This window comes from Diceros bicornis, chromosome 4 (assembly GCF_020826845.1).
Source record: "Diceros bicornis minor isolate mBicDic1 chromosome 4, mDicBic1.mat.cur, whole genome shotgun sequence".
NCBI classification, from domain to species: domain Eukaryota; kingdom Metazoa; phylum Chordata; class Mammalia; order Perissodactyla; family Rhinocerotidae; genus Diceros; species Diceros bicornis.
The window spans coordinates 22640001-22655275 of NC_080743.1; the positions used below are offsets into that span (position 1 = coordinate 22640001).

General features: G+C 39.9%; 1 protein-coding gene across 1 annotated transcript in view; it reads left to right on the forward strand.

Annotated features, from left to right (window-relative positions):
- The first annotated feature begins 6145 nt into the window (after positions 1-6145).
- Positions 6146-15275, forward strand: part of CLCA2 (chloride channel accessory 2) — a 38152-nt gene continuing 29022 nt past the window's right edge. Inside the window, exons 1-5 of the mRNA XM_058537106.1 lie at positions 6146-6331; positions 7221-7358; positions 10068-10218; positions 12679-12787; positions 13808-13967. Coding sequence (XP_058393089.1) covers positions 6146-6331; positions 7221-7358; positions 10068-10218; positions 12679-12787; positions 13808-13967 — 744 coding nt within the window. The remainder of the gene's footprint in view (positions 6332-7220; positions 7359-10067; positions 10219-12678; positions 12788-13807; positions 13968-15275) is intronic.

Below are 15275 nucleotides of genomic sequence, written 5' to 3' on the forward strand. Positions count from 1 at the left end.
TAGCACTTAGAACACTGCCTGGCATCTAGTAGAAACACAGTTTTATGGTTTTTTTTGGTTTGTTTTGTTTTTTTGTGTGTATGTGTGAGGAAGATCAGCCCTGAGCTAACATCTATTGACAATCTTCCTCCTTTTTTTCCCCCAAAGCCCCGGTAGATAGTTGTATGTCATAGCTGCACATCCTTCTAGTTGCCGTATGTGGGACGCAGCCCCAGCATGGCTGGAGAAGCGGTGCATGGTGTCGGTGCGCGCCCGGGATCCAAACCGGGGCTGCCAAGAGCAGAACACGCACACTTAACCGCTAAGCCACGGGGCCGGCCCCACGGTTTTATGTTTTTAACAGCTTTATTGAGGTATATTTGCAACAGTTTTATTCTTCCATGAATAAATGAATGAGTGAGTGAAAAAAGAGAGAAATAGAAGTTAAGGAAGCAGTCCCCTGTTCGAGTAAGGTACATCTTTGGGAATTACTTGTTGAGGCTACATATTAGAGATCATCAAAACAATCTTATCATGGCTTACATAATGATCAGTAAAAAATAGAGATTGAATTTGAGGCAGGGCCTTTAATAATAGAGAGGTGATTGTGACTTTTACGAATCTAAAACGTACACATCTGTGTTGTTGGGGGTTTTTTTAATTGAACTCTGTATTCTGCAGTTGTTTCTTTACAAAGAATATTTAAACAATGGCGTCACTTTAAAAATGCACAATTAATGCAATGTTTTTCTCGTGAGTTCTGAAGAAAACACAGGCCTTTCCCATAAGAAGGTAAAAAAATATGTTTAAAGACTAGATAGACTGCCTCTTTCTGGTGTAAGGGCTGTAATCAGGAAGTAAATCCCTGGATAATCCCGGGAGCTCTTCTGATACAGAGACTACTCCAAGGACCAGCAGCCTCAGCATCCCCTGGGAGCTTGGTAAACATGCAGAATATTGGCCTCAGCTTGACCTACAGAGTCAGAATCTGTATTTGAACAGGTGATTCTTAGGTACATTAAAGTTTGAAAAGCACTACTCTAAATAGCTTTTGGTGACTCTGAAAGGGAGGTCTGTGCAGGTCGATTCTGTTTGCTGAGAGTTTTGTCTGGAAATTCAGATCCTCAGGTACCTGCACCCTGAGAACAGAAGGGGGAGCCCTAATCCCCCAACTGCCAGATCTCTCAACTGGTTGGAGTTGCTTTTTGTTCTTTGCAGGGCTGCCAGGGTGAAATGGAGTATTAGAAGTAGCAGAAGGAGAGGAAGGAAAACCAAAAGACCTTCTGGCCCTTGTCGGTTCCCCCTGGGAGCAGCAGGAGAATCTGGGAGAGTCCTGGCATTCCTGAGATGTGCTGATGTTTCCTCCCAGACTCAGAGCAGAAAGGAAACAGAAGGGCAGATTAGGGAAGAACAAGGTCAAGATTTTGTGCTTTTACTTCCATTTATTGTTCTCTGAGTCTCTTTGGTTATTTTTCTTCTCTTTAAAAAATTTCCCCTACATTTCTGCTTTCTCTTTCTCTTTTTTTCTTCTCTGGAAAATAATGATAGTAATAATGATAATATATTACATCCACATGATGCTATATACTATCTGGTGCATAACAGATATAACAATATTTTACAGAAAGAAATTTTATGACTATTTTGCAAATGAGGACTATTCCATACCCTTTCTCCTATTTTCTCTATTGGGCTATTATTAAAAGTAATTCTTATTTCCCATTCATTTTGGCAAATTTTGGAGGGGTTTTTTGTGCACAAAGTCATTTGCAGAGTTATTGCCACCATGAGAGTGGGAAGGAGGCTTAACAGCAAAAGCCCAGAGGTGAAAGACTGCATGGGGAGAATTCAAGAAACTAGAAATGAAGTGTAAGAGCTCCATGCTTTGGCATGGTGGTGACTCAACAAACACAAACCTCCTTTGCTTTGAAAATGAGTATAACCTGGAAGAAAATGGGATAAGGGAGGCATGAAATGTGCCATCTGGGTCCTTGGCAAACTCCGTGTTTTATTCAAATTCATAGTCTTTACAATTTCTCACTTCTATTTTGATTTGTTTCATAAAAGTTACAAAACAAAAGTGGCCCATAAGCTTTGTAGCCCAGCCACACAGTGGACTATAGTTCCCTCTTCTAAATGGCATTGCTGAAGAGCTGAAAGAAAAGGCTGAGAGGAAATAATCCAAAACTTTCTTGGACCCTTCAAGATGTCAAATCTCCTGACTACTCTGACACCAATTGCATGTTTTACTCACTTCGATTGTGGGTATCTGCCAGCAGACTCCATGAAAAGAAACAGAGAGGCCTTCTGGAGCCAGGTTGAACTGCAGATTCAGACAATGAACAAAGATGTGCTTTAGATTCTTCAGTTACTGAAATTGAATAACTTATTTTCTTGAAAGCAGATAAAAGCAGAGCAGATTCCTAGAATTTATATAACATTGAAATAAATGCCTGAACATTGTATTCCCATTTTTCTTCACTTCAGGTATATTTCATTTCTCAGAGATCATAAAATCTATAGACATGAGCAGTGAGTATTTTTTGAATGAAAGAATAAATTGTTCTTTTTGTTGACGAAGTCATGCTTTATCAGAAGTAGACACTCTGCTCAGGAATGACTTTTAATTCATTTAGCCAAGTCGGTTTTCACCAGCTTTTCAGTTTTGTCTCCTGTGGGGTCAGCCTGGGCAGAGGAGAAGGCAGTAAGAAGAGATCTTCAACTTGCCTGGCCCCAGGCCTGGTTGCTGAGAGCAAAAGGGTTCTGAGGATAGGTCGGAACAGAAGTGGTGGGAAAAGGCTTTCAGGAATGAACATGACTCCTGACACGGTCAGAGAATGGGTCGGTGACAAGGAATCTTGTAGGGAACAGAAGATAAAGTGGAGTCCAGTCAAGTGGCCAGGCCTGGAGATGGGATTCCAGAACTAAGGAAGCAAAAAGCAGACAAACAGGAATGTGTGTCATGCCTAAACTCCCAGCCTAGGGTGAGCAATGGGTGTGCTTGTTCAGGATTTAACCCAAGTGAAGTTGGACAAGATTGTTCAATTATGGCTGTTCTTTGTAAAGCCGCATGCATTCTCCAGCCCCACATCCTAAGGGAGCCTTTGTAACTGTTGATATGAACAAGTGGAGAGAGAGCTGGCTGTCAGCCCTCAGTACCCCTTCAGCCAGTGAATAACTCATATGAGTGTTCATGGTGGCAAAAAGAAACACTTCCCTGATTGTTGGTGAATGAAGAGCTACTCTCACGGTGTGGCTTACGAATTTAATTTTTGAGCGTGTTGCTTTGCTGATGGGAATAATGTTCTTCCTAAAATCACAAGAGATTAGCATAAGAAAATAAACTTCCAAGGAAAGCTGAACATAATGTGCATTGTTCCGTGCAAATGAGTCACAGTTACAGGGAAAGCCTTCGGATTTGCCACGCCTCTGAGCATCAGCACCGAGCGCCATTTGTCAAGAGGAAGCAAGAGGGAAAGTGCTCCAGAACAGAGGAGACTCTTCCTTGAAGAGATACATTCAAAGTTGGGGGGTGGGGTGGGGAGAATTTTCACACTATAATCCAGAACTCCTTCATGATCTGGCTTTTATTTACTTCTCCTGACTCCATTCATTCATTGAACAAACATTTTTTGAGAGTTTTCTGAGGTAGGTGCTGAGGAGGTAGAGATAAAAACAGCCGGAGTCACTTCTCTTATATGCCCTTCAGCAGGAAGCAGACAATCAATTACACAATATGAATGTGACATTGCAACCAGGATCACGGTTCAAAGGAGTGGTATCTGATGCTATGAAAGCAAGAAAGAGGGGATTTGACCTAATTAGGGAGCTCAGGCCAGGCTTCCAGGCCAGAATTGGAATTTGAAGAAAAAGCAGGTGAGAAGAGGTTCCAAGTAGAGGGACAGCAAGAGAAAAATTCCTTTCAACATCTCTCCGTGTTGCGGCTCTTACACTTCATTTGAGTTTCTTGGATACTCGCATGCAGTCTTTCACCTCCAGGCTCTTGCTAATAAGCCTCCTCCCCACTCTTTCCCGCTTTCTCTTGATTAACTCCTGCTGGTCATTTTTATCTCAGCTTAGATGTCACTTCCTTTGGGAAATCTTCCCTGCAGCCCCCTCTCAAGCCTGGTTTAGATGCTTCCCAAAGTGTTACTGTTTCTCCAGTGCTTAACCCTTACATAGCTTGTCATCTATTTGCCCGTCTCCCCTGTTAGGTGGGGAGCTCCTTGTGGGCAGGAACTGAACCTTGTTTACTGACATCCCCTGTGCCTACCACAGCGCAGTGAGTTAATGAGCAAGAAATATTTGTGGAAGGAAGAAAGAAGGGAAAGGTTCTATAAGCCAACTGATGGTAATAATGATAATGTTAACTACTATTTAGATGTCACTTAAGCTATGCTAGGTACTGTTCTAAGCACTTTACTATGGTAGCTAACAATTCTCTCAACAAATCTATAAGGTGGATATTACTTCCCCCATTTTACTGAACCTGTTTAAGCCTCTGTCCTCGTCTGTAAAATGGAAATCATAATAATACCTGCTTTATAAAAGGAGGATTATAGTAAATAAGTAAAGTGCCTACCTGCATGGTGGGTGCTGGTTAAATATTGCCTCTTATTGTGATTGTTTGCCAGGACAGACAGAGCCAAAGCGCTGGTTCTGAAGACTCCAACCTTTGGGGGAGGAAGAGTGACATTGGTCTGACCCTGAAGATGGCCAGTAGAGCAGAAAAGAGACTTAGTATTGGTGAAACCCCTGTTGGGAGTAAAGACAGATCCTTCTCTGCCTGCTCGCTTCCCTCCCCAGCAGCCTTCAGAGGTGGGCCCACGGCAGGGAGGGGTGTGCAGGTGGACACAAGTCTCAAGGTTTGTTTGTTGGGGACCCCTGACGAGTGAATACACCTTTTCCCTTAGTATCAGACATAGTTTTACAATAGCTTTCCCTGTGTGTGCAGTTCTTATACACAAAGACAGGAGAGAAAGAGGGTTCCTAGATAATTGATAACTGAGAGAGGACCTGATATAATGGAAAACCATGGAATCTGAAGTCAGTTGGCCTCATTCTAGCACTGTGGTAATGTTCTCACAACCTCAAACAGGTTATTTAGATTTTCTGAGCCTTAATTTTGTCACTCATAAAATAAACACAATAAAACTCATCACTCCGTAAATGTTAGTTCCTTTCTCCACTGGCTAATTTTCATAATCTTTCTGAGACTCAGTATCTTCGTTGAGAAACGGAAGCAAAAGTTACACCTGCATCAGGGAATTGACATTTAAGTGAGTTCATTTGTAAACTCTAAAGCACTATATAATTATCAGGTATTATTAATCAGTCATAAAATATTTGTGAAGCCTACTATATACCAGATCCTGTACTAGAGAAATGGAAGGTTGACTGAGGCACAGCGTTGCCCTCAGGAGAGAGTGGCCAAAAGAGAAATCCATTCTTTTCCCTGGTCCAGAGAGAAAAGGCAGCCAGGGCAGAGGGAAGGAACTCTGTGGCCTGCACAGGCTTCCAAGTTCCTGGCACTTGGCTCTCCCTGGGTGACATCTGATGCCTTCCCCAGGCATCAGCTGAGAGCTTGCCCAGACTACCTCACCCAAGGGCCCTAGGGACAGGGCTGCAGGTTGGATTTCCAAATCTTCCAAATAAGCAGACAAGGGACTCTTACAACAAACGAAACATGCCTTGCATGCAGTGGGGAAGCAGTTGTGCCGACTGATGGAGGAGGTTGTCAAGGATGAAGAGAGAAAAATCACTATAGATTTCTGTGTTTTTCTGCTGAAAATGGATTGAACAATCCAGATTCTCTGAGTTCCAGCCCAGCTAGCCAGGCATCCCTCTTTCAAGCTCTTTTTGTCCTATTTCCCTCTTCCTTCTGAGAAGATATAAAATGAGTAAGGGGTGGAAGATTTCTTGCCCAACCGTGATTCAGGAGGAAGCTCAGCCACAGAACAGGCCAGTGTGGCATTGCCTAGAGAAAAAAGACTTGTAGAGGCAGGTCTTGGATAGATCCACCCTAGGTTTTGCAGAGAAGGCACCTCCTTCATCACAAGTTCTAAGACATTCCAAGTTCAGGAAGAAACTATCTGCTTCCCTATTGATAATCTGGAACAATGTACCCAGCAGGACCAGTGTGAGTAAATCGAGGCCTCTCTACACCATGATCCACAGGAACACTGCAGGTCCTGTTCGCAGCCTGAAGTTTGTGATTCTTCTGGTGGCGCTAAGTCCAGAACTCCTATCCCTGGGAGCCGGAGTGCAGCTTCGAGACAATGGGTATGATGGATTACTCGTTGCAATCAATCCTCAGGTATCTGAGGATCAGAACCTCATCCCAAACATTAAGGTGAGTGGCAAGTATGAAGTCAAAACCATCATCTCATTAGAACAGACCTGTAGCTTTCTTTAAGGAGCTAACAACCCTACCTGTTTGTATTTGAGCAGTAAAGAGAGCAGCGTTTCTTAAAGATCACACCAAAAGTTGTAATTACAGCCAAGCCAGTTTGTTTAGCTAATTTTGTGTAGTCTCAGTTCACAGAGTATTGATCCAGTCCTCTTTTATTTGTTGTTGGTTTCTACTAATTTTAGCTTTTTTGTTTTTCTACATGACTGTTTTTGAGGTAGCAACTTAAAAAATCCCCCATTGTGGCAACAAAGACCTGATGTTTGACTGATGAATAAGTATGATTGTGTTTATTAAAATCATGATGTTGGATTCCATCCTGAGGATGAGAATTCTCAGACAGGAAGAGTGAGAGTCTGGATGGAGCGCCAAAGAATAAACTTTCTTTTCACTGGAATGTTTTGTAAAGTAATTGACTATTTTCACTTTAACGTGGTAAGGGAGGATCATCACTCCATTACTTAAGAGCCTCCTTTTGGAATTGCTTTGTGAAATCAGTATCGTCATAAGGTGTGGTCTTGAACATGCCCACAGGTGTGACATGAAAAGGATTTGTTCTGTGAAAGCTTAAAAGCCTTTCACAAAATTGGGAAAATTACACAGGCAAGCCCAGACACACAATTGGTGCCTCAAAATCTCTCCCAGATAACATTTGAAGTTTATTTATTTTGCTCCTGAATTTGCCCAAAGTCTAAAGCTGTCTCTAAAAGAAATGGGCTCCTTCAAAATATTTTCATTATTTTTTCATACTATTTATTCATGTATAACCAGAAAACCAAAACAGAAAGGATTTACAAGTGATAAAATAAGTTTTTCTTTTATTTGGCTATAGGAAATGGTAACTGAAGCTTCTTTTTACCTATTCAATGCTACCAAGAGAAGAGTGTTTTTCAGAAGTATAAAGATTTTAATACCTGCCACATGGAAAGCTAATAATTACAGCAAAGTAAAACAAGAATCATATGAAAAGGTAAGAATTCAGGATTTCATTAAATGAGCTTAACTCTCTTTACTTTGTAACTTACAGGGTCCTTTCTGAACTTTTTGGTTTAGGACCACAAACTAGTTTTATCCTACTGAATATGAGTTGGGAAGGGAACAATTCCACTTCTGATTATCTTCATTTCCCGTCCTGTCAGGGCAGTAAAGATGCACGCCCAGACAGAAACGTAAGCCACCCACGCATATAAAAACATGACTGTCTTCTCCTGCCAGAGCGTAAATTAGCAGAATTTCACATTGGCCCAAGTCTAGGATACTGTTTGCGAGGAGTATGTTGATAAGAAGGAAGGCAGATAGAGAGGAGGGGTGAGTGGCTACATCTTCTTTTCCAACCAAAAAAGAACTTAACCTTCGAAGGACTCACATAAGCTTTAAATCATAGTTAAGCATCCATGATGATGTCTGGCACATGCTAGTATGCACACCATAAAAATGTTAAATAAATTTGGCAAATGACTGAAGTCACTGTGAACAAGAGTCCTGGCAGCTACCAGAATGGGCAGGAGCAGAGGCATTGAGCACTGAGCTCAGGGCTTCCGCAATGGAGTGGGTTCGAGATCTGTAACTGCAGCTCAAACGGAAGGGCTGGAACATGTGGTAGTCTCCCGTTTTCCTTATTTGTGTCATTTGGTATGAAATTTCCTAAGATTGTTCTAATTCTTAGCTCTCCTTTGAAGTCATTCTCTCAGTAATCGAATGGTATAGCAATCTAGATAGCACCCTGGTGTCCTGAAAAAGTTGAAGAGGCTCTTAAAAGCGTTTATGACCAGATGAAAGCATTTGACAATGCTTGGGCGTGGAGAGAGGAGAGGTAGCGGAACTGGGATAAACCGGAAAGACAACTATGTTTATTAAGCTGCAACTGAGTGCCAGGCATTCTACATATGTTGTTTAATTCTCACACACCCTAAAATTAGTTGCTGTTATCACATATTAGGAAACTGAGGCTCAAATAAAGTAAGGATTTTGTCCCAAGTCAAACAGCTAGTAAATTACAGAGCCACAATTTGAATTCATGTCTATTTGATGCCAAAACCCATGCTCTTTGCATTCAGCTATGCTATCTCTAGCTATCTATACAGATTGCATTGATCAATTTGGCCTTCAGTGGAACGACAAAGTATTGGAGATGACCAACACCACAACCGGGTGGTACTCCTGATCCTAATGGAGGGGAGAGAAATAAATAGCTAAAGCAAGGATGAGAATATGACTGAACAGAAAGATTAAAGGAAAGAATAATCCTTGAAGGCTGTTCATATATCCATTGGATACCCATTCCTTTAACCTCATAACGTCAATTAAGCAAACAACTAGTGAATGATCATTATGTACAGGGACCATACTAGGCACAGCAGAGGAGCCAAGGACAAGCAAGGTAGTTCCTGTCCTTGTGAATCTACAGTCTAATGTAGGTAGGAAGCAGGGGAGGAGAGGGAGCGATAGGAAAAGTAGACAGACTGTATTACTATAGTCTGTAAGGTAGAATGTAACCCCAGACAGCCTCTGAGTACCCCGACTCACGCAGAGCACACTTTCCTTTCGGCTTCAGGACAAATTTCCAGACATAGGAATGAGGTTTTGTCCAAGTGAAGACGATCCAAGGGCATGACGCCTGGAGCCCTTTTTGCAGGTGTTGCTCTGCAAAGCCCTTGGCTTGAATTCTTATTTTTCTAAAAATAAATATTAATTATTATTAAAGGTATTCATGCTCATTACAAAAAAACCCAAACAATGTAAAAATAATGGAAAATAAAAATGAAAAGATTACCTTTTCATTTTTACTCCTCAGTGGCACGTGCACACATACACACAACATTATACATATAGTACATGTAGTGATAATTATGTGTATATATTTATAGGATCATATTAGATCTATTGTTCCAAAATCAACAAAAAACTTAAAAATACACATATTTAACTTCTAAGGGCAAGTCCTGAAACAACATGTTATCTTTCTTCCTAAAAATAAAAGAAACAATATTGTCTTTAAAATTGTGTTCTCTAGATGGTTATTTGAATAGATATTTACTTTAGTTTTAGACTTAAAATATTGCATTTTAGAATTAGTAATTGAAATGGTCAGGGTACCAGATGAAATATAACTTCTTTAGGATGATTGTTTGCTGATCTAGTTGGTTGTGGGAATGAAAGGACGGGCTTAAAAGAAACACATCCTATTGCTGTGCATTGATGAAATAACCCGCAGAAAGCTGTTGACAAAAGGCTGTAACATTTTAAAGTACAGTTCTGAATGATGTGTAAATGCTGTTACCACTTCTTCACATATTTTTATTATATTTTATAGTGTTTTATAATGTCAGAATTTTACAGTGCTGACTTTTGAGAAAATTGTAATCTGGAAAATGGGAAGGTCAAATGGAAGTAATAAAGTTCCATGGAAACTTGCTAAGCTTTTAAAATACAGATGTTTTTGACAGCGCCAAATAATTTTGTTGATATTTAGTTGTGAATGCATTTTAAACTCCATCTAAGTGACATCTATAAGGCATTTGTTTTTTTTTAATGTGTTATTAAACTGGGATATAATTCATGCAGTAAAATGCACAGATCTTAACTATACATTTCAGAGTGTTTTAACAAATGTATATGATTGTGTCACCAACATCACAGCTGGGATACAGAGTATTACAAGCATTTCTTTTAAATTTAGGCAAATGTCATAGTGGCTAACTGGTATGGGGCACATGGAGACGATCCATACACCCTACAATACAGAGGCTGTGGAAAAGAGGGAAAATACATTCATTTCACATCTGACTTTCTACTAAATGATGACTTAACAGATGGCTATGGATCACGAGGTAAGTGTGCCCAATCAAGGAATAGACATTGGACAGTACTATTTACAATATTCTGGGCTTGGTGCTTAAAGGGACTCAGAAAACCTGAAACTTGCCAAGGACTTACCATTCAAATGGGGAAATAGGCCCACAAAAGAGAGAGTCATCAAGGTTGAATATCATTCCGATAAAGGGAAAGAAAGGAGAGAACAGTGGGAAGGGTATGGATAAAACTATGGAAGCAGAAGAATCCAGGGAATATTTGAGAGATGGGAACAGTAGACCCCAATGATGTGCAGAGAGACTGTGGGTAGTGAAATAGTGGGAGAAAATGCTGAAATGCACGTGGGGGCTAGGTGATGGAGAGCCTCCAATGCCCAAATTAGCGAGATACCTGAAGGTTTATAAAGCCTGGAGTGACACCATGAAAGCAGTGTTTTAAGAGGATGAATCTGGTGCTGTGGACAATCTGGCTCCCTCAAATCAATGAGGGAGAAACTGGATACCAGAAGTCCAGGTATGAGGTCACAAGACTTGAATATGAGTGGAGGCAGTGAGATGAGAAAGACAGGAAAGATAGTAATTAATAAGAAAAATGAGAATTTTCTATGTGCCGGGTGCTGTGCTGCTTACTTCTCAAATGTGATCTTATTTAATTCTAACAATTCTACGTGATAAGAGATATTCCAGAAGGAAAAAAGAGAAATAAAGGTCTGAACTGCTACAGAGTGAAAGGCTACAGTGTGGGCAGCATTAAGGAACACATCAAGTTTTTGTCCAAAATAAAAGGGACCAGTTTAAAAGGGGAAATCCACAAGTCTGGATTTAGGCAAGTTGATTGCGGGGAGCAGTGGGCTATCCTGGTGGAAAGGCCCAGCCTGTGGTTGGATACGGACAGCTGGAGTTTGGGAGAAAAGTCAGGGTCATCGGTTTGGAGACTGGAATTTAGTGGATGAGATCTGAGAGAGAAAAGATCAGCAGGACAAGGGCTAACTATCTCATTCTTATATCTTTGTTTTTGATTTTAACATACAGTAGTGCCTTTCAAATGACGTTTTCACTTTTACCCCATTTAAATCTAAGTAGATTTTGTTATCCTCTGTATAGCTAGCAGGCAGTGGAGTGACACACTCTATAAAACACACGATAAAACTTTATAAAAATGTTTTTTCCTGGTAACTGTGAGGTGCTGATAACTTCTGCACAAACATATGCCTTCACCAGCCCTTCTAAATTCCATGAGTAGGTACAAACTTTTCCTGAATGCCTTCAGCTTAGAGTGTTCTCCCTTCCTTTGTTCCAAAGTCCAAAAATTGCACAACATGCCACAGTGCAAGTCACCTCAGCAAACACTTCCTGGGTTCTCAGAACTTAAAACAATTCAGAAAAAAAAAGTGCACTTTGGGAGGGGAGTTAATTTGGAAAGTTTCTATCAGGGAGAAGTCAGTTTTCATCTCAACATTGAAGGAAATGCAAGATTTAGAGAGGTACATAAAGTGATAAGGGATTTGATGAGGATGGGGATTCCCAGGGGCTAAGAGTTGGAGATAAATATAAACATGGAGAATCAGGCGTAAAATAAAAAAGAAAGGACCATTCAAGCTGGACAGGAGGTTTATGATCTTTTTTGCTCCTTCCTCCCTCCCTGGCTCCAAGGTGTCAGTCGTTGCTCTAGATAGGAGAAAAAAGCAGGTGTGCTTGGATAATAGATACTGTAGAACTTATTTGCTTATTTGGTGTCCTAGTCCACTCTGGCTGCCATAACAGAACACCATAGACTGGGGGCTGATAAACTACAGAAATTTATTTCTCACAGTTCTGGAGGCTGGAAGTCCAAGATCAAGGTACTGGCAGATTCAGTGTCTGGTGAGGGCCCACTTCCTGGTTCATAGAAAGCCATCTTCTTGCTGTGTCTTCACATGGCAGAAAGAGGAAGGGAGCTCTCTGAGGTCTCTTTTATAAGGGCACTAATTCCATTCATGAGAGCTCCACCCTCATGACCTAATCACCTGCCAGAGGCCCCACCTCCTAATACCATCACATTGGGGGTTAGAATGTCAACATATGAATTTTGGGGACACAAAAATATTCAGTCCATTGAACTTAAATATGCTACTCTCCCTTTCCTGAATCCTGAAATTATAGGCCTGTGTGAAGCTAAATAGAAACCTGTTAGGCAGCTTTGCTGGGGAAATGAGAGGATGTAGGACTCCTCACTAGTTTCAAATAGATGTGCAACAAGTAAATCACTGGTTTGCATTTACAGGACTAAACATATTTTCACATTGCCTCTTTTATGATGGTAGCGGGTAAAGCAGAAGGAGATGGAAATGCGGTGGGAAGGAGGAGAGTGGAAGAGAGAAGTGCACTTCAACCCTTCAGATGAATATATATAGTCAAGTGATGTTGCTTCACAAGTTGATTAGCAAGGTCCATCGCTGAGATTTTAGGAACTCAAAACAAAAGCTCTCTCTTCCACAGGCAGAGTGTTTGTCCACGAATGGGCCCATCTCCGTTGGGGTGTGTTTGATGAATACAACAATGAGAAACCTTTCTACATAAATGGGCAAAATCAAATTAAAGTAACAAGGTTAGTAATTTTTCTCATGTTTAAAATTCATTGTTTATTTTTTGACTCTAAAGTTGAGTTTACAATGGCATCTAAAACTTAATTTACAATTTTTAGTTTTTTAATTTTATTGCATTTTTAGAAAATTGATAAATATCTATGTGGTTCAAATATAGAAACAATATAAAAAGTTATACCCTTAGATATAGTGCTCCACCCCTGTCTTCACCCTGTTTCCTCTCATCCGCTCTAGATAATCATTTTTATTAGTTTCCTGTTTATTTTTTCAGTATTTCTTCAGGAAACTTCAAATAAATAAGAATATATATTTTTTCTCACTCTTCTTTTTTTATAATTGCATAGAGTTCCATTGTGCAGATGTCCCATAATTTTTTAACCAGTTCCCTATTGTTGGAAAAGTAGGTTGTTCCCAATCTTTTGTTATCGCTAGTAATACTACAGGTCATAATGCTATGTATATGTCATTTCTCATGTATGCAGGGAGATCTATATATCTATTGAATAGCTTCCAGGAATTACTGGGTCAAAGGGTACTTTCAGCTTTAATTTTGGTAGATATTGACTGAGTCCTCTCCTAAAGGTTGTACTGTTTTTCAGTCCCATTGACAGCATCGGAGATTGCTTATTTAGAAAGGCATTCTTTTAAATATCATCATTACATGTTCATTCTCTTCTTCCTCTGATGTCCAATGGTAATGAGCTCAAAGGAGCCCTGACTCAGGAAACTGCCACTCATTCTCTTCCTCAGACCTTTAAGGAAGTTCACATGGATTTCCTGGTGTCTTTTGCTTTGACCCTGTTTAGTTGGTAAAGCCCTTGGCAATACAGAACCTCTCATCAAGCTCAAATGCTTTAAAATAAAGTGGAGTGCATTTCAAAATTAATGATCTTTCTTAATAGAGTAACTTTTAAACTGTTTTATGTGTATCTAGCAATCTACAATTCTTGAAACAAATTATTGTATGAGCCAATGAAGAAGAAACATGTATTTCTAAAACAGATCCAATTTCTCTATTTTAGGTGTTCATCTGACATTAGAGGCATTTTTGTGTGTGAAAAAGGCCCTTGCCCTCAAGAAAACTGTATTATTAGTAAGCTTTTCAAAGAAGGATGCATGTTTCTATACAATAGCACCCAAAACGCAACTGCATCGATAATGTTCATGCAAAGTTTATCTTCTGTAAGTATGGCCTTGGAATGACAAACTTCTAGAAGATTCCATCTCTTCCCAAGATAGACTGATATGTTTTAAGTATTTAAACAAAAAGACAACTAATATTCACTCCATTTTAGAACTTGGGGGACCTTAGAGTTCATTTAGTTTTTAACTTTATAGATTAAAAAAAACAACTGAGGCCCCCCTGGAAGGTGATCACCAAAAATAGATTCGTTTAGAAAAGTGATTATTTGCTTTCCAGGGAAACTGATTTAACAAAGGAAGCCCTGGAGACTTTTAAATAAATTGCTTATGTGGTAGTGTTCCTGTATGCTTTCATAGGAAAGTGTACTGGGTTAATGAGAGTGATATAACACATGATTATATTTCTCTCATTTGAGGTAGCAAAACACTCTTATTTTAATTGAATTTCCTAATTCTCTTTCCCTTGTTGTGCACAGTCTAGAACTTAAAAAAAGTCAACTGTTACCAAGGGAAGTCAACTAACCCTTAGCTTTGCAGGTTCAGGAACTCAACCTTGTCAGTATTCCACACTAACTAACTGACAAGGGACCAGTGTATGAACACATAACACCATTTTTTAAATTATTATTTAAAAAGAGTATCCCAAGTGTCATGAGATCTGAAACCTGCATCCTCTGGCCAGTTCATTTTCTCTCTGAAGGAAGTGGCATGGAACAGCCAAATTCTCACCAGAAGCCTGGTCTGAGAGCATGATCAGAGAGAAGGGAGTTAGGTGATGCAGAGATTCAGCGGCATTAGCCTTCGTGACCTGATATGTTTATCCATCTTCATCATGTCTGTAGGTCCTCTCCTCTCCATGGGGCTGGGAGCACTGTGGGCATGTGCCTCTGAGAAGTTTTCTGTTTCCACGGCTGACCAATGCCCCTTGGATTGACACATTCTATTTTTAGATAAGTTTTTCTTCAGTCTAGTTTTAGTCAAGGCTAGGAATCATTCTGTAACTTTGAGGTGATTTTTCATATTTCTTGTCTGATTCATTATGTTTTTAATTTATAGCTTTAATATCTGAAGCCAACTTAATTTCATGTATTTCATCCACGGTGTTTGTGACTAGGTATTTTTTGTGATCCTTTGATAGACCTACTCACTAATAATATCCAGTCAGAAAAGTTTCACAATCCCCTAAGCACAGTTATGAAATATAAAGAAAAGAGTCAAAAACAAACAAGTAACAACAACAACAACAACAAAAGTGCTATTCCTGTCTCCCCACCCTACTAAGAAACTCACGTCCTTAAACAATTACTAACTTTTCAAAGCTTCAGCTTCCTTTTCTAAGCAGCTAGA